This window comes from Podarcis muralis, chromosome 13 (genome assembly GCF_964188315.1).
Source record: "Podarcis muralis chromosome 13, rPodMur119.hap1.1, whole genome shotgun sequence".
In the NCBI taxonomy this organism is placed as follows: domain Eukaryota; kingdom Metazoa; phylum Chordata; class Lepidosauria; order Squamata; family Lacertidae; genus Podarcis; species Podarcis muralis.
The window spans coordinates 53,684,403-53,708,559 of record NC_135667.1 but is presented as its reverse complement, the minus strand read 5'-3'; the positions used below and the strand labels follow the sequence as shown (position 1 = coordinate 53,708,559).

General features: G+C 43.2%; 1 protein-coding gene across 3 annotated transcripts in view; it reads right to left on the bottom strand.

Annotated features, from left to right (window-relative positions):
- The window catches only part of RPRD1A (regulation of nuclear pre-mRNA domain containing 1A), a 43,915-nt gene extending 24,551 nt beyond the window's left edge, over positions 1-19,364 (bottom strand). Inside the window, exons 1-7 of one of the 3 annotated variants that reach the window (XM_028702105.2) lie at positions 19,126-19,364; positions 6,981-7,110; positions 5,641-5,747; positions 5,448-5,542; positions 3,934-4,060; positions 3,651-3,826; positions 2,332-2,429 (exon numbers count right to left, since the gene is read on the bottom strand). In XM_028702105.2, coding sequence (XP_028557938.1) covers positions 2,391-2,429; positions 3,651-3,826; positions 3,934-4,060; positions 5,448-5,542; positions 5,641-5,747; positions 6,981-7,110; positions 19,126-19,276 — 825 coding nt within the window. In that variant the 5' untranslated portion in view covers positions 19,277-19,364 and the 3' untranslated portion in view covers positions 2,332-2,390. Of the gene's footprint in view, positions 1-2,331; positions 2,430-3,650; positions 3,827-3,933; positions 4,061-5,447; positions 5,543-5,640; positions 5,748-6,980; positions 7,111-19,125 lie in introns of those variants that run through there. The other 2 variants (XM_028702106.2, XM_028702104.2) reach the window with 2 other exon arrangements.
- Between the last annotated feature and the right edge of the window lie 4,793 nt (positions 19,365-24,157).

The window sequence follows — 24,157 nt, the reverse complement described above, 5'->3', positions numbered from 1 at the left end:
TATCAGCACAAGATTCTGTTTATTCTTTCCACCACCTGATTAATATGTATTTATGGCTCTATCACAGGAGACCAGGGCCCTGTGGGACTTGACATCCTTCCATAGGGCCTGCAAGACGGAGCTGTTCCACCTGGCCTTCGGTCCAGGCCGTTTGACCCCCCTCTATGGGAGCCTGTAAGTTACCTCTTTAGCCCTTTTATCAGCTCATTTGGGACCAACATGGATAGCTGACGCCTATGGTTGTAATTCGTGGGCAGTCATTTAATTTTATTCTGATTCTAATTTTTAAGCTGTCTTTTAACCAATTGTTTGTTTTAATGTATTTGATATTTGATGTTAGCCACCCTGAGCCCAGTCTTGGCCGGGGAGGGCGTGGTATAAATATTTACTTACTTATTTACTTAATTATGTGCATGTGCCTACTAACAGTCATTTTTCAGAGTTCCCACTTGGCCCTTGAAAACTGCCTCCAACGTGGAGATATCCGGGTACAGATGGGCTTCTCCCATGGCCTACCACTGAGTTCACCGGGCAGCTTTCATTTCCACCCAATGTTGCCCCTAAATGTACCAATGTTAATAGCTAATAGCCATTCACATTAATTTATACTTTCCTATGTCATGCCACACTTGCAGACAATAGCTTACAATCAAAACCTCCTAAGTTATTCTGCTCGCACTGAGAGAGCTACTAGATTTGAAAATTTTACTTCTATTTTTTAATCACAATGAACTTAAATTCCATCACAACTGCTGTGTTAGCTGCAAAATTTGGCCGTCACTCTGACATGGGTGGCCCAACCTCCACTAAAGTCACTCCACAAAGGGCCCTCCACAGAGATGGAATTTCTTCTTTACCCTGTATTATGCAAACCCTCTCTTCACGCTTGACTGACAGGCACTACAATCCTTTTTCACAGGTTTAAGTTGTGAAAGAATGGCTTCAGCTTGCTATTCACATGGGAGCACAAATGATTAGGCTGACTTATTTCAATGGATGCATGCACACTTAACATTGTTAGATTTTGACACAAATTGCAGCTATGCAAATCAGATCAATCTTACCACTCCTGGTATACGTACCACAATAGAGCCAAAGTTGGAAAAAACCAAGTGGCAGTTTGTTACCGTATTGCCCTGAATATAAGCCTCACTTTTTTTTTCCAAATTCTGACCGTGAGAAGTTAAAGTGTGGCTTAAATTTGCGACCTTACAAAAATGGGCTTTTATGGTATCATTGCTGAAACAGACATACAGTAAAACGGAAAGGGTGTGATTGCCTGCGGAATTTTAAGGGAGCGGGTTATTTTCGGGTATTGTCGCTCCTCCCCCCCCCCGAATTTTAAAGGTGCAGCTTATATTCAGGTGTGACATATTTGGGCCAACAAGGTACATGCAACAAGGGCAAATTCATATGGCCATATATTAAGATAACGGCAACTATTGATTGCATGACATGTGGTGAATTTCTAGCCAGGAAAAGATCCTTCTGGCTTTTTTTCTCCACTCCCCACCTTTATTCCATTATATAACTCAAGGCAGTGCACATCCAAACACTGATTAGGCTCAGACCTGCCAACTTCAGCATAGTGGGACATCATGTGTTAAATTCACTATCAAAAGATGTGGTGATGGCCTTAGAAAGGATTAAATTCATGAAGATAGGCCAATGACTCTTAAAAATGGAAGCTAAATGGAACCACCCTGTTCCAATGCAATGCACCTCTAAATATCTGGGGAGAAACCAAGGAGGGAGTGAAGGGAGAGTTCCCAGGGCTTGCCCTGGCCAGACGCCTCTCATCACACCTACTGCTCGTCTGCCATGATTTTCATTCCTACAAGGGAGCCCTGCCTTCATGCCGTCTGTGAGCTACTCAAAACGCAAGCAGCTGCTGTTATTAAAAGAATGCTGAATTAGATAAAAATATAGCTCTTATGACTATAAGGGATCAGCTACTGCTAATGTGATATAGTGGTTGTCAAGAGAGGTTAAGTTCAGCACAGGGTAAACATCACCTCAACAGATCACATAAAATTTCCTCTGTTGCTAGCAATAAGTGAACTCAAACATTCTTGCTAAAGGCTCTTGGGCTCAATATGCATATTTTAATTCCAAACAGGAATGCTTGAGGAATTAGTCATTTAAATTCAATAAAATGGAGCCTTCAGATTTCTAGCAAAAATGAACAGCAAATTAATATTAAATTGGCAGCTATGTGGCTTGCTTTAGGTATTCCATTTTGTTTAGATGGTGTCTGCAACATATGCCTAGTATGATCAAAAGGTATCTGCAGGTATGTTTTGTCAATCTTCAAAAACATGAGACAAAGCAGGATTTTGATTCTGAATTTTATTTTTAGCAGGATGCATTACTTATGGAAGATGCCACCATTAGAAGATATGGTCCATGCTCCTCACCTGAAACAAAAGCTAGATAGATGTTAAAGAAGCTGGATTAAAAAAAATATATATAAGACAATACTTACCCACATGAAGGTTAGAGGAACCTTAATGAACAATGTTTGGCTTTGTTCTACTTTGTAACAAGTTATTGCTGTTATGTTTAAGGCACAATTAATTTTAGGAAGGGGTCATTATGTACTGCGGATCTAATTTTAAGCTATTAAACCAAAACAGAAATTGACAGTATAGATGCAACTCTTAAAAACTCTCTGCTAAAACTAACATTGTTACTTCCCTAACTGAAGAAAAAAAAAAGCAAGTATGCACATAACCCAACATTACAAACTACCTTAATTTAGGTAATATCCTAATGCTATTCCACTACCACCCCTCAGAAACAAGCACCACCATAGTAGGAACACAGAGCTGTCATCTAGGGCTGTTGGAACATTCATTAGAATATATTTATATAATAATAATAAAAATAAATAATAATAATATACTTCTGAATAATAGTTATATACATCTGAGGAAAGAATATTAAAATAAATAATCCTCCTTTCATCAACCTGTTTCACCAGCATATAAAATTCATAAGTCATATGTGTATCCTATTATGATTCACAAATATGCATCTAGCTTAATTCACCAAAAGCTTTCTTGTGCAGACTTGCTAGTGGAGACTATGGGTTGGATCTAGGCTAAGTGAATTCAACTTCGGTCCTACTGAAATCAATGGGAAAAATTAGTCCTAACAAAGTCACATTGTTTTTGGTGGGAACAAAGTGCAACTAAGGCTGCAATCCTAACCTGGGACTGTACCTCCATGGAATTAAATAGGACTTGCATTTGAATAAACATGGTTAGGACTGCACTGTAATGTATTCTGGGAAATAAATCACTGGGAAATTATGCACTAAATATATATACCTAAAATATATCTACTAATATCAAACATGTCCAAGGAGTCATTTGAAATTTATAAAATGTTAAATGTCAAATCTTCACGCCTATTCCCCCCACCCCCCGGACTGATATATACAATAAGATTATCGGTAAATACTTAATCATTAAATGGTGAATAAAATTTCAAGTGACAGAAGCCCTCCTAGTCACCTGCTGGAAAGAAAAAGATAAGAGAAAACAGATCTAATACCTAGATCTAAACTTTAAGGGAAGTTTAAACATGGTCAAGCATTTTAATGAAGAAAAGCTAGAGAATAGAACTACCACAACAAAGTCACGCACTTCCAATGTTTGCTCTTTCTCTGAGAGGACTTCTTTTTGGCATCGCAGAAAGTCTGACAACATCCGAGTTAGCTGTTTCCTATCATCTATTTCAGCTGCCAACCTGCCATTGTAATCCGCCAGCAACATACATGCGTCATCTACCATCTTGGAAAGCTGTTCTCCTGATTCTTTGTCTAGAAAGAAAAACAATATTCATAATTCGACACATTATAAATCATCTTGGCAAGCCCTAACCTTCTGTCATAAGCTACATGTCTGCCAATGGTACTACTTCCCTTACCTGTTATTCTGTCAAGCAGGGACACGTCTTGAACCTCTACAGGTAATGAGGCTATTCTCTGATGAACTGCTGCATCCCCAGAGGCTGCATTTTCTAACTCTTGCAATGCTCTTATGAGATCCGCAGTCTATGAGGAAGAAAGCATACTTTAAAAAACAACCAAGTATCAACATATAATGCAACAGTACTGGAGAACCTAAAGCACTGATTTTTCTGTTTTAGACAGTGGGACCTGCATCAAAATATTGCAGTGTGGAGTGCTTCTATAGAGGGTTCCATCAAACCAGCCACTGCTTTTTCCTGGAAGCTCCATGTCATTCTTATACCAAAAAGCAGATTTTCTTTCCCAGATAGACAGCATTCTGTGGTTACTGAATATGTTTAGTCTTTATTAGGTTGGTTTTGGTGCCCACCCCACACTTAGGCTATTTCCTTGAAACGTTTTTGTGCACTACTGCAAATCTCAGGGTTCCCCCAAGTTGCAACAGCACGAGCATCGGAAACAAAGGAAACGATGATGACCTCTGTGAGAACATAACATTTTAATACAAATTAGACTAAACATTTCCGTACAACCGTGTGGACTCCTGCTTCTCCATTTTCCCTAGATCTACTTGTCCATGGCAATCACAATGAAGAACCTATTTTGACAATACCCAGGATTAACAGATATTGATTTGAAAGTAAATCTTCTTCTCCTAAGAATTTCAGCCCCAAGCAACTTACTACTATTCATATTTTCAAATGTTTTAAGAAACTGGATAGTATCACAAGATGGATACAATCTAAACTACTGCAAAGGCTTCATACATTATTTATCATGCTTTTTGCTGAAAGGTTAAAAACATTTTGCCCTATAAATTTATAACAAGGTAGTGTGACGAAACATTCTCCCTGCCCCCCATATCCAGGCTCATTTCTGTACAATACACATATTAGATGGGCAATATTGCAACAATATCCATCTATGCAGCAAAGCTCTATACAAGGCAGTTATTCAATACCAGCAATGATATTGGAGGAAAGCTTCATACTGAAGGAGCAAAGATTATTACTAGCTACTTCTACCCAGACTGTCACCATAGCAGGAAAATGTGCCCACATGCAGTCCCTTTCAGGATACATTTCTAAATCTCCCCATCTACCACCCAACTGGGTAGGATCAGCCTGTCAATCACCTGCTATCATAATGTCAGTTGGCTGACACCTGTCAACATGGAAAGAAGGATACTGTAACTACCAATCAGAGGTCACAGGGAGCCCCTTTTAAATTGAGCATTTCTCCCTCTGGAGGGGAAACAACTTGGATTCAAAGTCCTTCTCGTAGCACTGGGTTTTTTTTTTGAAATTCTACATGGGTCAAAATGGGAACTGTGCCAGACATAATTAGGCTCAGGGGCTGGAGATTCCACACACCTGCTTTAAAAAAACCAAATCAAATGTTTGGAGATAGTAAATCCAACACTTGGAAGCAACACTCCAGCTACGTTTTCACTTTCACAGATTATTTCTACCTGTGGAGGGTCACATGGAGAACTTTGTGTTGAGCAATTATTGTCTTCCACATTTATCTGTTCATATGGGCGTTTTCTTGGGTTTTTATCGCCATCTAGAAATTAGAGAGAATAAAATTAGAGACATAAAAAATCTGCTGGAAAGATATGTGAACCATAAAAAGTAAAGTTGTATGAGCTGAAATTTACTTACACAAAGCCTGCCTAAGCTGTTCCAATACATCGTTTTCATAAACAGACCTTTCTTCCCAAATCGACAGCACTCGACCCAGGTGCTTCTTACAACTCTCATCAGTCTCGCTGTGGTAGGGAGAAAAAGCAAATACAGCACTAATTCACGGCAAGGTAAGGCAGAATTAACAGATACCAGAATTCAAACCAAACCATGTATGAAATTTCAAGTCACCACATACCAATAGAATGTTAGGGTAGTTAAACAGCTGAATGTTCAGCTAGGTAAACAGAATTCATCTCCCAGTTTACTAAGATACAACAATCCTGCTTCAAATAGCTCATTAAAACCTGTAAAGCATGATAAGACCAACCACTCTGTGGCTTTCGGGGGGGGGGGGTTATTCTCATAAAGGTGTAGAGAGAGAGAAAAAAGTATCTCCAAAAAACTTTTTCTACTCAGCAACACTTCACAAGAAACTGAAAGCATCATACCTTCCTGATACACAGAACTGAACAGTTCCTTGATTACTTGTTACCAATCTAAATATTTGTGGCCATGATACTAGATCTGTGTAAACGAAGTTTAAACTGAAATCCCCATATTAATGTATTCTTTTGATTTGTTTGGAAACAGTTGTAAGACAATCTTACTCAGCTATGAGTGATTGCCAAAGAAGTAACAGCTAAAACATTCCTCTTTCCTACATGGTGAATTATAAACCTATAACCTGTCAATACAACAAAGATTATTTGATATTCAATTCATACGTGCTCCACTTATGCAGAGTTACATTCAAGTTTGTTACAACTACTGCTCAACACAAAAGACTCACCATGACACCTCATTCCTATAAGCCAATAGTGACACTAACGGAGACTAATTTGTGAGCCTTGTCATCAAAATTCATTTCAATATTCTAATTAACTTACTATGTATGTTACTATGTATGTTAACATACTATGTATGATATTGTTAGAAGGCTTTGCAAACCATTTTTCTACTACTGCTTTTTTGTATGGAAAAAATCCACTTTTAGAAATGCTATCTTTCATTGCCTTGATTAGAAACATAATGAATGAATAAAACACATATTGAAGTGGACAACTGGAGCTAAATAAACAGTACTACTCAAATCTAAAGTCAATTAACTTTTTTCAGGTTATTATCGCAGCAAAGTACATCTGTTATTCATGCCACTTTTGGGTTATGCTAAAAATCAGCAAACAGTTTTCAGTAGTTTCATCCCCTCAAAAAATCTAATAAAAGGGTAGCGTACAGTATTGAGTTGCTGTAATAAATATTCCCAAATATTCCAATAAAAATAATTTCCATGGGGTTGGGGAAGAGAACAATTGTACCTGGAAACATGTTTGAAGGCCTCAACTATGACTGGTGCGAAGTCTTTTGTAAATTCAGGACCTTTTCTTTTGCTGTTCTGAATTACATCATTGGCCAGATACAAGAATGTAAGCTTCCTGTTTGGTTTTGCTGAAAAAAGAAAAGAAAGGGCAGGGGAGAGGGATGTTATAACAATACTGAAGCAAATGACAATAAGGATTTTCCCAATGTTAGTATCAGTGATGTGGGGTGGATTTCCCCCCTAGTGCTTTATTTTTCTTATACGTTTGTAAGTTCATTAACAATGAATGGAGGCCAATTGCAAATGTAGCATTAGACGAGCTTAGCAGTTTCAACTACTTTAGCTTAATTTATTAAATACAGGGGAAATAAGCATGGTAAATTAGATCACCCTGTAAAATTATGAGAAAGTTTTCTAAAGCAAACTGAAAATTTTGTAATATGTTTTATCCTAATTTGCGTAGGAAAATATTTCAATTCATTAATTTCCAGAAACTTCACATCATTGATTCGTAATTATAACCCTGCTTCCATATGAAACAGGAACTTCTGCACAGCTACCCTCTGAACTTTATTTATAAGTAAGCAAAGATTTAAAAACAGGTACCCAAATAAGGATCCTAATCCAAGATAATAGCCTTGGGCACACACTGTATTGACTTCCTTGACTTACCCATAGATAAAATAAATAAATTAACCTACCCCTAGTACCTTTAACAAGAGGCATTAACCTTTAACATGTGGCATTAAGGTTAGTTTTTTCTTAATGTACTTATGTGGAATATTTAAAAGCTTATTACTGACCAATGCAATTGTATTTATTTGAGATATTTATCCATCTATCATCTGTGTGTTTTATTTTTACAGCACCCAATGAGGACAAACAGCTCTCTCATCAGAGGTAGTTCCGCAGCCTAAATGCTATTACAAGAACGATTACACATGCCCCATATCCCAGCCAACATAACCATGTTCACAGTAGGGGTAAAAGTGAACATAGTGTGTTTGTGATTCAAATCGTCAAAGGCCCTGGGGTGTCCCTTCCTTAGGATCTGATGTGCAGATTAGCTCTCTTAAGGTGTATCAGAAACCTCAGTTTCTTTGTGAGGCCATATTTTTCTCTGCACTTTGTGCTGAGCTTCAAAATGCAAGAACAACCAGTATTCCAACTGCCAACATAATCCAGGCTACCACATTTTGCAGCAATTAAAGTTTCGGAAACACCATTAAAATCAGCCCCAAATACAGCATATTACAGTAGTCTAGTAGTGCAACGCCAATCAAGAGCAGTTGTACACCTCCACTTAGTCTGGCTGGCGTTCCAGCCCCCACTGAGTCCATTTTATCTGAAATATGTTCCATCTTGTTCACCCTCACCCAGTACAACCATTTTCATAGGCCTGTTCAATAGTTCCATAAGCTCCTAGAGATTTCTACATAGGAAAGAGAAGTTTAGGTACATGTAAATGGCTTGAAGTTGACAGCACAGCCCAAACCATCAGATGACCTCCCCCAGCGGTTTATTATAGATCAGGGGTGAGGAACCCTTTGGCTCCATACATACCTACATAATTTTATTTGTATGTCGCCTTTCCATGTTCACAGTGCTTTACAATGTGAAAAAATACAAACATAACAAAAGTGGTCATAAGCAATAAATAAAACATCAGAAAGTACACAACCAAACGGAACAATTTCCTTGTAAATACTAAGAACTAAAATAAAGATCTTAAAAAATTAATAATAAAAACAATAACCACTGCCCCCTACAACAATACCTCAGCCCAAGAGTCTGTTCAGAAACCTCAGCTTTTGTAGCTGGAGCCAGTCCAGCCACTGCCCTCTCAGGCCAGGTGGAAAAGTGACTGCAATGCAGGGAGCATGTATTCCAGAACTCACAGTCACAATCACATGCCATTATGACTTCACATGATTGGTACCTGGGTTTTCCTGCCCTGTCAACATCACTTGTGTGGGGTCCCAAAGCAGCTGGCTGTCATGCAAGGGGAGATGTCAGCTTTATACTTTGCAAGGCATCCCACACTTCTTTAAACTCCTGGTGCCAGAAGTTTAAAGGAGAAGTGTGAGGACACTTGCAAAGGGCAGTGCTCAGCCATTGGGAGTGTGCCTCTCCCCACTGTGACCTGCCCCACATCTGACGTCATGAGTAGAGATGGGAAGGCCTGGAGAAAAAGCGGGAAAATTGGGGGGGCAGGTTTTCCTCCGCCCTCCCCCCATGAAAAAAGGCTGGGGGGGGGGGAGAACCTGGTTTCCCCTCAATTTTTCCGTTTTTTTTCCAGGTCTTCCCATCTCTAGTCATGAGGAGCCTTGGTGGCCCATGTTTGACCCGTGGCCGAGAAGCTCCTCATGCCCGCCTGATCTAGATGATTGTGCCTCCTAAACTCAGATTTATACCATGGCTGATGATACTGAAAGCTACCAAGAGTTCTAGAAAATACAACTGGCTTGGACTCATCCAATTCATTCCCTAACATATGTATCCATCCTGAAACCAGGTTGGAATCCAGATTATCAGTATCCTCTTTAGAAAAAACCTGAAAAAGTTACCTCATTCTCCAGTAATTTACTCAAAAGGGGAAAGGTTAGAGACTGGACTAATTAACCCTGATCACTAGGTCTAAGCTTTAGACTATGGTGGGGAATATTTTTGACTCCCATTGGCCAACGTTGACAGGTGGGAGGGGCAACTCACCTGTCAAAATCCCTTGCCCTTTGTGAGTTTCCCTGCACTACTTCTTTCCATCTCCGATGGAAGTGAGGGGACACTCACAAACTCCTTTGCAAGTCACAAACTCCTTTGCAAGTCTCCTGTGCTTTGCCTTTCCATTCCAACATGATTAGATGGTGTCTTGGCTACATCCAACTCTGTCCGCAGGCTACTACCCGCACCGGCTGTACTTTACACCCTCCAGAGAAACACTCTTTAAGAGTGCATATTCAATACCTTAAGAGAGGTGTGGATTGTATATTGGGTGTCCAAGCTTGTTTACATAAAAGTTTCTATTTTCCAACCCTTGTAGGAGGAGATGGGATGTTCTGCACTCTTTTTTTTGCTCCACACAGAAACCAATAGGTGCCAAGGAAAAGAAACATCCTCTTCCATACCCAGCATAGAGTAGCCGACCACACTGGATAGTAACATGTTTGCAGCAAATAACCTTTGTGAAGCTTAATTAGAAGGCTGCCCTGAAGTATATCAATGCGAACGTCACACTGGATATAACTTTGGGGGGCGGGGGAGGATGAGTGCAACCACAGTGATAAACGTATTTCCAGCACCCTGCCCATGACTAGCAGAAGCAGAATAAGGTCAGCAACTATATGCAAATTCATTTATTTTATATAGCAAAATTCTGCTTGTTTTGACAGCTCTACTTTACTTCGCCAAACCTTTATTAGGCATTACAAATATAGTCCATCATAAAAACATCCATAGATAAAAATTAAAAATATATACATTTAAAATATATGATAACAAGGAATTCATTGGAATTTCTTCCCGCTAAATAGTGCCATTCACCACTCTAAGATATACTACTGACAAAAACTTGGGACCCTTGCAGTTACTTCCGGGTTAACGTCAGACAGATAGAATCTGACATTTTCATTGTGCCGTAATATTACACTTCCTCAAAAAGGGGATAGCACACATCTGTGTAGCTAATTGTACAATGGACAGTAGACTAGATGTTCTACAGTTATGTTCTACAGTGTTTGGCACATTTAAAGAACATCTGCAACGTCTATTATTTCTGGGAATATTTAAATGTCTGCCCTTGAAAAAGCTGAGGAGAAAACGTTCAGTTAGGCTAATGTAAAGGCTGGACTGGAATTATTTATTTTTAAATATAAGTGATCCTGTTGCATTTAATCCATACAACTAGGGTAAGCAAATATTATTTACAGCTGACTCAATGTTTTGTTTTTCAATGTCCCTTAGTCTGGTTTGAATACAGTGGTACCTTGGGTTAAGTACTTAATTCGCTCCGGAGGTCCATTCTTAACCTGAAACTGTTCTTAACCTGAAGCACCACTTTAGCTAATGGGGCCTCCTGCTGCACCGCCGGAGCACGATTTCTGTTCTCATCCAGAAGCAAAGTTCTTAACCTGGAGCACTATTTCTGGGTTAGCGGAGTCTGTAACCTGAAGCATATGTAACCTGAGGTACCACTGTATTGCGATAAATATATTGCTCATTTGAATTATACAGCAGTTCCAAGTCAATACCAATAGATCTAATTTTGCTATGTAAGAGTTCGAACCACCTGGATTTATAAGAGTCCTTTAGTAAGTCAGAAAGCAGACTCAAAGGCTGGCAATGAAAATGGCAACACAAATAATATTTTATAGTGCTAGCCCATACCCAACATTCCATTGTCTGTATACCTAGTTCTGCACGCATTGTCTCATACTTGATTGAACTTGGGAGCCCCAGGATATGTCTCAAGAAACTTGAGTGTATCTTATCTAAATCACTATTATATGCTTGTATTTATATTGGGATCTCAAAATGTAGCTGGGACAACACTTTAGTTTGAAAAATCTGAATAGTAGCTGGTATAAATCAGTTACCTTTCTGAAAATAAAAGTGAGCTACTGCTGAGGAGGTACACTTTGCCTGTTTTATAGCACTTGTGCGATGGTTGGACCAACCTGAGTTGCTCTGGGGAAAAATCCCACAGTATCTGTGCATCTTGACTTCCTGGATTTCTTATCCTCTTATTTTCCATTTCTGTAATTTCCGGGAATTAGAGAAGACCAGAATTTTTGTCTTCTCATAATTTATTGAAGGTTTATTGGTTTCACAATAGAAAACCAGGGACAGTAAAAGACGTTTCAGACCTATCCTCATCAGTGATAATAAGGCTGCATCATCCGCATACCGTCGTACCTTGGATCTCAAACACCTTGGCTCCTGAACAAACCAGATCCTGAACAATTGAAACCCAGAAGTGAGTGTTCCAGTTTTGAACTATTTTCGGAAGCCTGGCACGGCTTCCGCAGCTTCTGATTGGCTGCAGGATATTCCTGCAGCCAATCAGAAGCCGCAACTTGGTTTTTGAACGGTTCCGGGAGTCAAATGGTCAAACCGACTCCCGGAATGCATTCTGTTTGATACCCAAGGTATGACTGTACAATAAAAGTGCAACTGGATTTTGACTGATTTTGGGGGGGAATGTGATTTTTTTTTTTTTTAATGTGCTCTGGAAGATCTGGGGAAATTTTTTTTTTTAAAAAAGGGACAAGAATACACCCATTTTGTATTAGGGATGTCGGAACTGAGGTGACCTTTGGCACTGAGTGATTTGGCAGATGTTGAAGGAATATAAATTCTGTATTGAGTTCAGCAAGCGTTGATGGATTCCTAACTCTACAAGCTTTTGACAACTCTTAAGAATCCAAATGCAGAAGTTAGTAACTGTAAAATAATAACTATTAGATAAAAGTTTCTACCCTGCATGATGGTTGTTAAGAAATCTGAATTGTGAACCAAATTCTGCTGAAAAGATAGAATCAACTAATTAGTGGTGAACTTACAATCCAGCATTAATTATGATTCTAATTACCTAGGCCAGGGGTCTGCAACCCGCGGCTCCGGAGCCGCATGTGGCTCTTTTACGCCTTTGCCGCGGCTCCGGGGAAGATACTAGCAAGGGGAGGAGGCGCATTGTGCGCCCCGACACTCCCCGCTGTGACGTTGCATGGGGGTAGTGCGTGTGTTAGTCACGCACCGTCCCGACGTCACCTTCCCGCCCGCCCGCTACATTGTAAGGGGCATGTACGCTGGTCACTGCATTGAAAGGGGGCATGTACGCTGGTCACTGTTTTGAAGGGGAGTGAAGAACACACACACACACACACACACACACACAAAGGTAACTTGTTAATTTAACGTTTATTTCTATGAGGAGTAATTCCGAGGGGTCTAACAAAGAAATAATAAAAAAGTGACAAAAAAGTTATTTTTATAATGACGAGTTTTGCGGCTCCCAGTTTTTTTTAAATTCGGAAATGGGTCAAAGTGGCTCTTTTTGTCTTAAAGGTTGCAGACCCCTGACCTAGGCCATACATTTTTTCCCAGAGAAGCCAAGCCCCTTTATTTACTTCCCTGCCCCTCCAAGGCTCAGTGAAGATGCATGTTCAGATCTGCAAAACCCCTCAGGCTTCTGTGATCCTCCTTTCCTCTACTTGAACTTTCTTTCCCTCATCAGCACTAACTATGGCTACCATTCTGTCTGCACCAACTGAATGTTAGCCATAATTCCTCTGGGATGCGGACATACATTTATCACTTAACTCTGTGTTAACTATGCACTTAGACTCTGAAAAAATACAGGAAAACTATTCAAAGGCCACATTGTATCAACATATAATGAGCTGTATATTGAAAAATTCTGCAAAATTGATGACTGCGGAACTGATACTTCCTTCAGTGCAAAATTAATTAGCTAACAATCACTCAAGGAGGCATAAACAGTTTCACAGCCCTAGCAACATATCATACAACAGGTTTGTTGTGACTGTTTAAGCCATTGTGTTAGTCATTACAGAAGAATATTAACTGGCTGTTGTGCTAACAGCAGCACATATATATTATGGTTCTTTTATCATAAGGCACTATCTTAAATCACTCCCATTTCCCACAGTGACAGTCAGAGGGGGTGGGATGGAAACAGTGATCAGAACTGTCAAATTATTTCTTTCACATGCAGGAACTTACACCTGTGTGAGATTGTTGCCCAAGATTAGCATAACTGCTAGAGTGGTAGGAATGTTATAAATTCAATGAAAATAAATTCATGATGAACAAATTCTATTCCTTTCAATGAAACTACGTGAAGTATGACTGTGTCCAGATCCATCCAAGTCATACTCTTTAACAGATAAAGTGCAAAAACTCTTCTGTGCTGTCTAGCATTTGGGGAGGAGGAATCAGTCTTTACCCTTTACCTATTGTCTTTATCCTTTATCTATTGCTTTTCTGTGTTCAACTTTAACATTAGATGCAGAAACAGAATCCTAATTCCCCAAAGTATCTCTCTCCTTTCCCCAGCCATACCTTAAAAAAATTAAAACAAAATAAACTGGCTATTGATCAAATGATGATTTCCCCAGCTAAGTGTTACACTACAAAGACTCCATCTTATTAAATAAAAATTAAGAAATACACCAGGTGAATTCATTTTTAAGAATGAAATATTAATTCAGAACCAAAGTACTGCAATTTGTATGAACAGCTACTGAAATGTTGATAACTTTTATTTTTCAAGGACCACCTCTCCTTATATGAATAGACCCAGACCCTGCAATCGTCATCTCAGGCCCTTCCATTTTCTGTATGCCCATTTCACAGGAGGTCCAGAGAGTGGCAACATGGGAATGGGCCTTTTCAGTGCTGGCTACCTGCTTGCAGAATGGTCTCCTGGCATCCTCTTTGTCCGGCTTTTGGCACCAGACAAAAACATTTTGTCTGGGCTTCTGGCCCTTAGTCCAAGGGCTTTTCAAATATTTGTTTTTGAAATCCACTAAGTACAAATCTGCATGCACTCACTAAAGGGTCACACTCAGATATCAACTAACTTTGAACAAGGAAGGCTGGGATTTTTTATGAGATGAAGCTGGACATTACAGTTGGTAGAGAAAAGTAAGCAGACCTGGTTCACACGAAACACTAAACAAAATCATGGCTTGGCACAGATGACCAAACCAGTGTTTGAAACTCCCATTGTTCTAGGCACATTTTGTGAGAGGGAATTTCATTAGCATGAGCAGTTTCTGAGCTCTGGGTGCAGTACTGAACCTAAAATTTCAGATTAAAACTACAAAGTGGAAGGAAAGGAGGACCTTTTTCTGCCTCCCCACTTTCAGCTACTCTCTGGAGAACAGACTGGAGAACAGACCCTCTTTAGAATATTAGGGGGGTGGGCAGGGGAAGGACTAGACAATGTGAAAAATGAACATAATATTTTAGCTGCAGTTCATACATTTTCAACTTTCTAGTCTTGTTATAAAAAACTGTGCCTATACATTGTTGTTGTGCCCACAACCTAGGTTGAAGGTGCCATTTAGCTCCTAGCTTTCATATCTCTGTTTCTAACACTGAACCAAACATGCAGTTTCATGGAACAAAGGCTAAGACTATTGTTCTGCTGCACAGTTCTGCTGCACCAAGCCGCACTTTTACTTAGGTGTTGCGTCCAAACATAGGCTTGTTGTTTGTCTTGCTCCAGACAATTAATGAAGGTTTTTTTTGTGGTTCATTACTGAACCTAACTTTCCCCAGGCCTCTTGCAGGATGACCAAAATTAGATTGAAAGCTTTTGTGTCATCTGAACCCAGCAAACTGTTTTTAATATCAATGATGGCTTGTTTGAAAGCAAGGAGCTTTAGGCCATCATTTATGAAGCTGCCACATGCAAACAAAACATTGTTAAAATTAAGCACACTAAGTTGTGGATAACTGAAATCTGAAGTATAAATCCCCAAACGTCTCATGGCTGCACAGGTGGAGGATTGGAAATAGAACTGGAGAGTGCACAAAGCCAAGGTAAGGTGAATCTAAAAAGCAAATAATTATAAATACTCTGGCAAGAGAAAACTTGCCAGATGGCTGGTCATTATGATGGTATATTCTGCCTTCCGAAATAAAAGCATTAAGAAAATAAGCGCACACTTGGATCAGTTCGGTCCTTTTGATAATCATGAATTACCACAACCCAAATTGAGACACCCACATCAGAAATACATAGGCAATTCAGATTCAAGGCTAAATTTAATAATATAGTTATTTTAAATTCTAATAATATTGGGTTTAATTCAACCTAAGTTACTTGCACATACCTCTGAACGAAATAAACTAAGTTAGGTTGGATGCAACCTATAGTCATTATAATGCTAAAACCAAGCTACAGTACTTTTTTATTTAGGAATTCTTAGTTTCAAATATTGAAATAAAACCCTGCAATACAGCTTTTGAAACATATTTATATGAAATATTAAAAGTGATTAAAATTAGGTGCCTTTCCGAAAATGCTGTCGGCAACACACAACAGTAATAAATACAATTGTTCCAAGTAATCAAGTAAAATGGAGCAATGTATAAAATATGGTCCTAATGTAACACACACACTCCAAGATGCAAGGGGGGATAACTCCAAAGTTGCACTTGACATAAAAAAACTTGTGTCAACAAGAAACATTTTAAAATGCTAGCCACATAGTTTTGCCACAATATGGTAGGGCATATAATTGCTACAGGAAGATGGAAGTGATGCACAAAAAACGTACAACAGTTGAACTAAACCCCAAATGGAAGAAAATATAAGAACAAAAAATCCCAGAGGGATAAGTTATTTCATGAGCTTTCCACATCCATTAAAACATGGGTAGGCAAACTAAGGCCCGGGGGCCGGATCCAGCCCAATCACCTTCTAAATCCAGAATCAGCGTGTTTTTACATGAGTAGAATATGTCCTTTTATTTAAAATGCATCTCTGGGTTATTTATGGGGCATAGGAATTCGTTCATCCCCCCAAAAAAAAAATAGTCCGCCCCACCCCACAAGGTCTTAGGGGCAGTGGAATGGCCCCCTGCTGAAAAAGTTTGCTGACCCCTGCATTAAAATAAGGTCTGAAGCCAGTATTACAACTATTTCTTTTTGTGAAAATGTATAAAGCAGTTGTTGAGGTGAACCAAGGTTCAGCAGACCACTTTGACAGTGACAATGTATTTTTAAAATATTGGGATTTGGCCCCTTTTTAGGTTTTAATTATATCACCACCACACTAGTACATTTGCTAGGTGTTCCCAGTCTCAACCTTTTTAATAAAAACACTACCTCAAGTACACTTCATTGTTGGTTGATAACTGAGCAATGCTGGAAGTTTCACGACTGGTTGGCTAGCATAAAATCCAATTCATCTACCACCTGCAGATTCACTTATACTTCTGATTCTGAGCATCTCAATGAACTTGAGGCAACAGTCTCTCCAGGAATTCCTAGTACTTTGCAAAACTATCGTTGAAATACATATTATGGCATGCAACTAATGGTAACCAAGGAATTCCTAGTTCAGATCTAATCTCACCTCACCCTGATCAGGCATCCACATTTCCACTCACCACTGGTTTCACTGGCAAAGTTGGTAAGAGAAAACAAATTGTCCTCTATAGCTTGAAGTTGGGATAACCTCTTAGTAGTTCAGAGTGCTAAGTGCAACGACAAGAGAAATTCCCACCTATATCTCCAAGCGAGAGCAAGGTTGGGACAAGGTTCAGGCAACCAAAGAATTCCAAACACTTCAGTTGTCTACTACTGTATTTTAAGTGCAAGCTTCTCTCGCTACTTCCAAGGTATAATGTTGCAGCTGACAAATTTTGGCAAGCAGGTGTGGCCAAGGTGTTCAAAGTATCCCAGTTGCACTGTGCCCAAAATAAGCCCAGTTGTCTTCCCTAAATTTGGAACCACAGATGAGAGCATGAACATTGCCTGAATTCCCACAGAAGTGCAATGCTAAGTACAACAATCCTATGTACAGTACATCTGCCTTGAATTGCCTAGGTTACAAGGTTCAGTCAAAATTTGTACCTTTGTAATATTTATGTACCACCATTTAGATCAAGCGATTCAAATTATGTTTAGAAAGTAATAGCATTTTTGTATTGCTACCTGCTGCATAGAGATTGAACTGAGTATTGCTCCATTCTTCCCAATCCCCTTCCCCACAACAAAAACATTATAATTAGATATCAGAAAATGGCAATGTTGCAAGATCAGCAACAACTGATTGTTTTTTTTTATCCCCCCCCCCCCAATAAAAGACCCACAATGTCATTTTCATACCCCCATCAACACCTGTTATGGAAGCCCTCCTTACAAGGGCTCATCATCTTAAATTTTGGGTGGAACCTCCCAGTCTGTCTCTGGAGGGTAAACATGCTTATTTGGGAGTAACATTCTGAAATCAGTAGTGGCTGAGACTTAACAGACATACAAGGAGGACCTTGGTGCAGGGTTTCCAAACCTGTTTTAAGATGTTTTTGGACTAAAATTCCCATCATCCCTAGCTACAAGACCCAGTGGCTAGGGATGACAGTAATCCCAAATCAGATGGAGAAGCTTTTGGGAAGCTGCATGCTCCACTACAAGCGGCAGAAAGCAGATGGGGGCGTGGCTGCCCCCCCCCCCTGATGTGCATCCTGGGGGCGTGGGGGCCTGGCACACGGGGGGGGGGTGAGCGGTGCGTGTCCGGGGGCCCCACTGTGATGGCACCCTACTGGAATAGTGCTGCCAGGGGCGGTCCGCTCCTTCCGCACTCCCGTTCCTCCGCCAGTGAGTGTAACCAGCCTTTCTCAACCTTGGCTCTCCAGGTATTGCTGGACTACAGCACCCATCATTATGCCAGGCTACCAAGACCAGTGGCCAGGGATGATGCGTTGTAGTCCAACAGCATATAGCAACCCAAAGTCGAGAAAGGCTGGTGTGAGCCTTAATTTAGGATTGGGGTGCACAGTACCTTAACAAGTAACAAAAATCTATATCCCTCTTGACTGTTAAAGCAAAAAACAAACAAACCCTCAAGTGGTTTACAGAAATTTGAACCAAGAAAGACTTTAAAACACGCAAAAGTCACAATGCCAAAACAGAGTAAAATGACCCCGCATTTCTAACCCTCTTGGAGGGGTAGGCTCGTCGAAACGGGAATGCGGTCTCGGCAGGGCCGGGAAGAGCGCCTGCTCGATCTCAAGTGGCAGGGAGTTCCGAAGTACTTCCTAACACGGGAAACGGGACTCGCCGGGGCTTCTGCGGCCCTTCCTCGCCGCGCCCCCTTTCCTACCCCCCACCCCACCGAAATAAAGGTTAGGGCCCGCCGGCACCGGTCCCTCCGCCGTCCCACAAGCGTCTTCCTCCCGGGCCGCCACGGAGGCCGGCGGCGGGCAGCCTTGGAGGCGGCTGGTCCCCGTTCCCTCCTTCTTCCGGCCGGCTGCTGAGGCGAGAGCGGCCTCCGAGGCCCGGCGCGAGGGAGGGAACCGCCGCCGCCGAGGTACCTGGCAGTTCCCCTCACATCCCGCTCGCGGCCTACCTGCGCGACCTCCGCCCTCCTCTCCGCCCCGCGGCCTCACCTTTGCGCAGCTCCCGCTCCCACACGGCGACGATGAGGGGCGAGTGCTTCCTGTGGTGGATGAGCCACAGGCTCAGGGTCTGGACGCTCTGCTGAGAGTTGCTCAGCTCCAGCAGCTTCCGCTCCAGCGCCGACTCCGAGAACGCCGACATCGCCTCGCCTCGCCCGCCTCTCCGGGGAAGCTGAAACGGAACCCTCCGCCGCCGCCGCCGGGAGCAGGAGCCAGAAGCAGGCCGCCGCCGCCGCCCCTCCCGCCTTCCCCCTCCTCCTCCTCCCCGCGCGCGCGAAACGCCTCACCGAGACAAAATGGCGGCGGAGCAGTCGCTACGCACGCCCCGCCACCGCCGCAGGGCCACGCCCCCTCCGCGTGACGCCACAAAGCGCGGGAAGGACGGTTGCTGCGGGAGTGGGGGCGGGGAGGGGCGGCAGGTGTGTCGCCTCAGAGGCTCCTCACCTGAGGGGGGGGCGGGTGCAGGTGGATGTGTATATGGAGTTGCGTGTTTGGGACACGTGTACGTGGGTGGGTCTATGTGGGGGAATATATACCTGGATGCGAGTACACAGGTATCCTCTTAGGCTGCATTTATATTTGAAATTATGGGATGCGGGTGGCGCTGTGGGTTAAACCACAGAGCCTAGGACTTGCCGATCGGAAGGTTGGCGGTTTGAATCCCCGCAAAGGGGTGAGCTCCCGTTGCTCGGTCCCTGCTCCTGCCCACCTAGCAGTTCAAAAGCACGTCAAAGTGCAAGTAGATAAATAGGTACCGCTCTGGCGGGAAGGTAAACGGCGTTTCCATGCGCTGCTCTGGTTCACCAGAAGCAGCTTTGTCATGCTGGCCACATGACCCAGAAGCTGTACGCCGGCTCCCTTGGCCAATAAAGCAAGATGAGCACCACAACCCCAGAGTCGGTCATGACAGGACCTAATGGTCAGGGGTCCCTTTACCTTTATATTTGAAATTAGGAAGGGCGGCATCAGTGCCAGATTTATGTATAGGCTAAATAGGCTGAAGCCTAGGGCCTCTAAATCTAAGGGGCCTCCCCAGCCCGCCCACCCCACAGCAGGCAGTCTCTCCTCTCCTGAAATATACTCAGAGTCGAGAGTGGATATTTCATGCTCTTTATTCAGCTCATAGTGGTGAGGAGGAATGGAAGTTCCCTAAGAATGTCTGCTTTATATACATTATTTACACAATGGGCCCCACCTGATTGGCTAATTCCCCGGATTCTCCTGTAGGCCAATCAGGTTGCGGATTCACTTCCACCTGGAGCTGGATTGGGTGGCTCCTGTGGACCAATCAGACTGCTGCATTCTGAATCCTATTGTTCTAGAACCAATCAGACTCCTGCATTCTGAATCCTATTGTTCTAGGACCAATCAGACTGCTGCATTCTGAAGCCTATTGTTGTAAGACCAATCAGACTGCTGTATTTTGGATCCTATTCAACTCAGTACATAACATCTCCCCAAATTGCAAACCCAAGACTTCATGCAAGGGCAGGGCTACTCGGGCCTAGTAATTATGAGACTCAGGGCCAGCCAGTTTGAAACTGGGGCCCAACTTGAATTTTTTTGTGGGGCCCTAGTTCACAGCCAAAGTTTGCAAAATCTTAAGAGATATATGCTAGGTCATTTTCACAAGGTCAGCAAAGCCCTTCAGAAATCAGGCCTGTTACTGAGTTCCTGTGCAAGTTTGTACAGTTCACTTATGGATTTTTAAAGGAAAATGAGAGGAGATTTTGATGAGCCTGAGAAACAAGCAAAAGCCACCTTGCCAAATGTTAACTACAAAACAAGGAGGCAAAGAGTGAGGGAATGGCAAAGAAAGGATCTGATGCCTTAGATGCACTTTCTTCAAGAGATGAGTTTAGGAGAAAAGCCTTTATTCCTATATTAGATGCACTTGAAGCCAATTTAAAAATAAGAAGTACCATGTGATGTTGCACAATTGTTTTCCATTCTTGCTACCCTGATAGCATCTCAGCAAGAAATTCAGCAAGGTGTTGAACTGTTGATGGAAGCATACCCAGAAGATATTGACCTGAAACTTATTGATGAACTTTTGCACTTTCACCTGTATGTGACACAAAGCCATAGGCTTACAGCAGAGCACTCTCTGTCTCATACAGACCTTTATCAAATTAATATACAAGGGAAAAATTCAGATGGCCTTTCCTAATGTGGAAGCAATCTTGCAGCTATAGCTTTATGGTCACTAACTGCTTGGGAGAGAGGAGTTTTTCAAGACTCAAAAGAATTAAAAATGAATTAAGGGCCACAATGTCTCAAGAGCATTCTGTACTGAGCATTCTGTACATGAAAGTGACAAACTTAGACATTTTGATTAAGTTTTCTGATGAAATTGTGAATTGTGAATTGCAGAATTTTAAATACCTTTCATCATCCTTGGCTTCACTCATTTTTTTTTAATAACACTTCCATTTTCTTTTAGTCATGAGGGTGGGGGATTGGGAGGGGCTTCACAAGTGGAGTAGCCTAGGGCCACTCTTCATCTAAATCCGGCCCTGGGCAGCATGCATGGCTCCCTCACTTTCGATATCTGAAATTGGGAAGTACAGTACGCTGAAAAGAACACCGCCCAGGGCCTCTGAGTAAGGCATTATGGTTTGGGTAGGTGCCCGAAAGGAGAATCATAGAATCATAGAGTTGGAATAGACCACAAGGGCAATCGAGTCCAACCCCCTGCCAAGCAGGAAACACCATCAGAGCACTCCTGACATATGGTTGTCAAGCCTCTGCTTAAAGACCTCCAAAGAAGGAGACTCCACCACACTCCTTGGCAGCAAATTCCACTGTCGAACAGCTCTTACTGTCTGGAAGTTCTTCCTAATGTTTAGGTGGAATCTTCTTTCTTGTAGTTTGGATCCATTGCTCCGTGTTCGCTTCTCTGGAGCAGCAGAAAACAACCTTTCTCCCTCCTCTATATGACATCCTTTTATATATTTGAACATGGCTATCATATCACCCCTTAACCTCCTCTTCTCCAGGCTAAACATGCCCAGCTCCCTTAGCCGTTCCTCATAAGGCATCGTTTCCAGGCCTTTGACCATTTTGGTTGCCCTCCTCTGGACACGTTCCAGTTTGTCAGTGTCCTTCTTGAACTGTGGTGCCCAGAACTGGACACAGTACTCCAGGTGAGGTCTGACCAGAGCAGAATACTGAAGTTAAGACATCCATGGACGAGCCATCATACAGGACTCTGCTACTCCATGTTCCTGTGGAAGGACATGGTCATCGTGCGGCACTTCGGTGGGCATCCTGTTGAGAGTCCTTGGAGCACCCTGCAATCACCTAACCTTGGCTCCCATAGCTTCAGGTCGGAGGTCACAAGCAAGAGACTTCTGCCAGGAGATAGAAGCAAGACAACGGCCTGCAAGTTGCAACAAGAATTCCTGCTGCCGCAAAGACGAAGCAGCTGGAAGCCCCAGACAACAGTTACATCCGTATTTTAAAGCTCCCTAAAGTTCCCCATAATATAGGGTGCATCATCAAAACTTCATAGAGATGTCACAGAAAAAGGTGTGGTCTCAGGTAGAACCTGAGATACAGGCATGGCCCTGTCACTCAAGTACAGTGGTGCCTCGCAACACGAAATTAATTCGTTCCGCAAGTCTCTTCGTCTTGCGGTTTTTTCGTCTTGCGATGCACGGTTTCCCATAGGAATGCATTGAAAATCAATTAATGCGTTCCTAGGGAAACCGCCTTCAGACCAGGTCCGGGGACAGTCTGTCCCCCGACCTCTTCTGAAGGCTGGGGGGGGGGGGGACAAGGGCTTTTCTTCCCACTGCCAGCCTTCAGAAGGCTGTTCTGAAGGCTGGCGGTGGGAAGAAAAGCCCTTCTTCCCACCTCCCGCCCCGCAAGCTCCGGAGACAGGAGGGCTTTGCTGCCGACCGCCAGCATTTTAAAAGCCCCTGCTGTCCCGGGGCGATTTTAAAATGCTGGCGGGCGGGAGCGAAGTCTCCGCTGCCCCGAGGAGATTTTAAAATGCTGGGGGTCGGCAGCAAACGCTTCGCTCCCGCCCGCCAGCATTTTAAGATCGCCCGGGGCAGCGGAGAAGTCTCCGCTGTCCCGGGAAGGCAGGCGGGGGGAGCAAAGACTTTTGCCCCCGCCTGCCTTCAGAAGAGGTCCAGGACCTCGTTCCGATGCCCGGCGGCGGGGTGAGAGGTTCCCGCCCCCCCGCCCCGCTTCGGAGCAGCGTTCCGAAGCGGGGCGGCTGGGGCAGGTGTTCCCGCCCCCCCGCCCCGCTTCGGGGCAGCGTTCCGAAGCGGGGCGGCTGGGGCAGGTGTTCCCGCCCCCCCCGCCCCGCTTCGGGGCAGCGTTCCGAAGCGGGGCGGCTGGGGCAGGTGTTCCCGCCCCCCCCGCCCCGCTTCGGGGCAGCGTTCCGAAGCGGGGCGGCTGGGGCAGGTGTTCCCGCCCCCCCGCCCCGCTTCAGAGCAGCGTTCCGAAGCCGGGCGGTGGGGGCAGGTGTTCCCTCCCCCCCGCCCGGCTTCGGAGCACCGGGAGAAGCGATCTCCCTGCAGCCCCTTGCTTCAAAAGAGGTCCGGGGGCAGCGGGGAAGAAGCGCTGCGCTTCCCGCTGCCCCCGGACCTGGGGCTGCGGGGAGAAGATCGCTTCTCCCCGCCGCCCCTTGCTTCAAAAGAGAAGACCCGCTGTCCCCTGGGCAAGCTTCGTTTTGCGAAGCAAGCCCATAGGGAAATTCGTCTTGCGAGGCAACTCGAAAACGAAAAAATCTTTCGTTTTGCGAGTTTTTCGTCTCGCGAGGCGTTCGTCTTGCGGGGTACCACTGTATAGCCTTTCACACTTACTCCATCACAGTACAAAGGAAGGCATTGGCAGTTCCCTGGACCCTAAGTGTCTTGTCCCACTATGGGGCGGGTAGGCATTGTGACTGAGATGGTTATCCGCCTGACACTCTTGGGGCAGGATGTCACCGGTCATGACTCCTTGGGAAGGCCTTGCAGATGTGACTTACCGTATTTTTTGCTCCATAAGACGCACCTGACCATAAGAC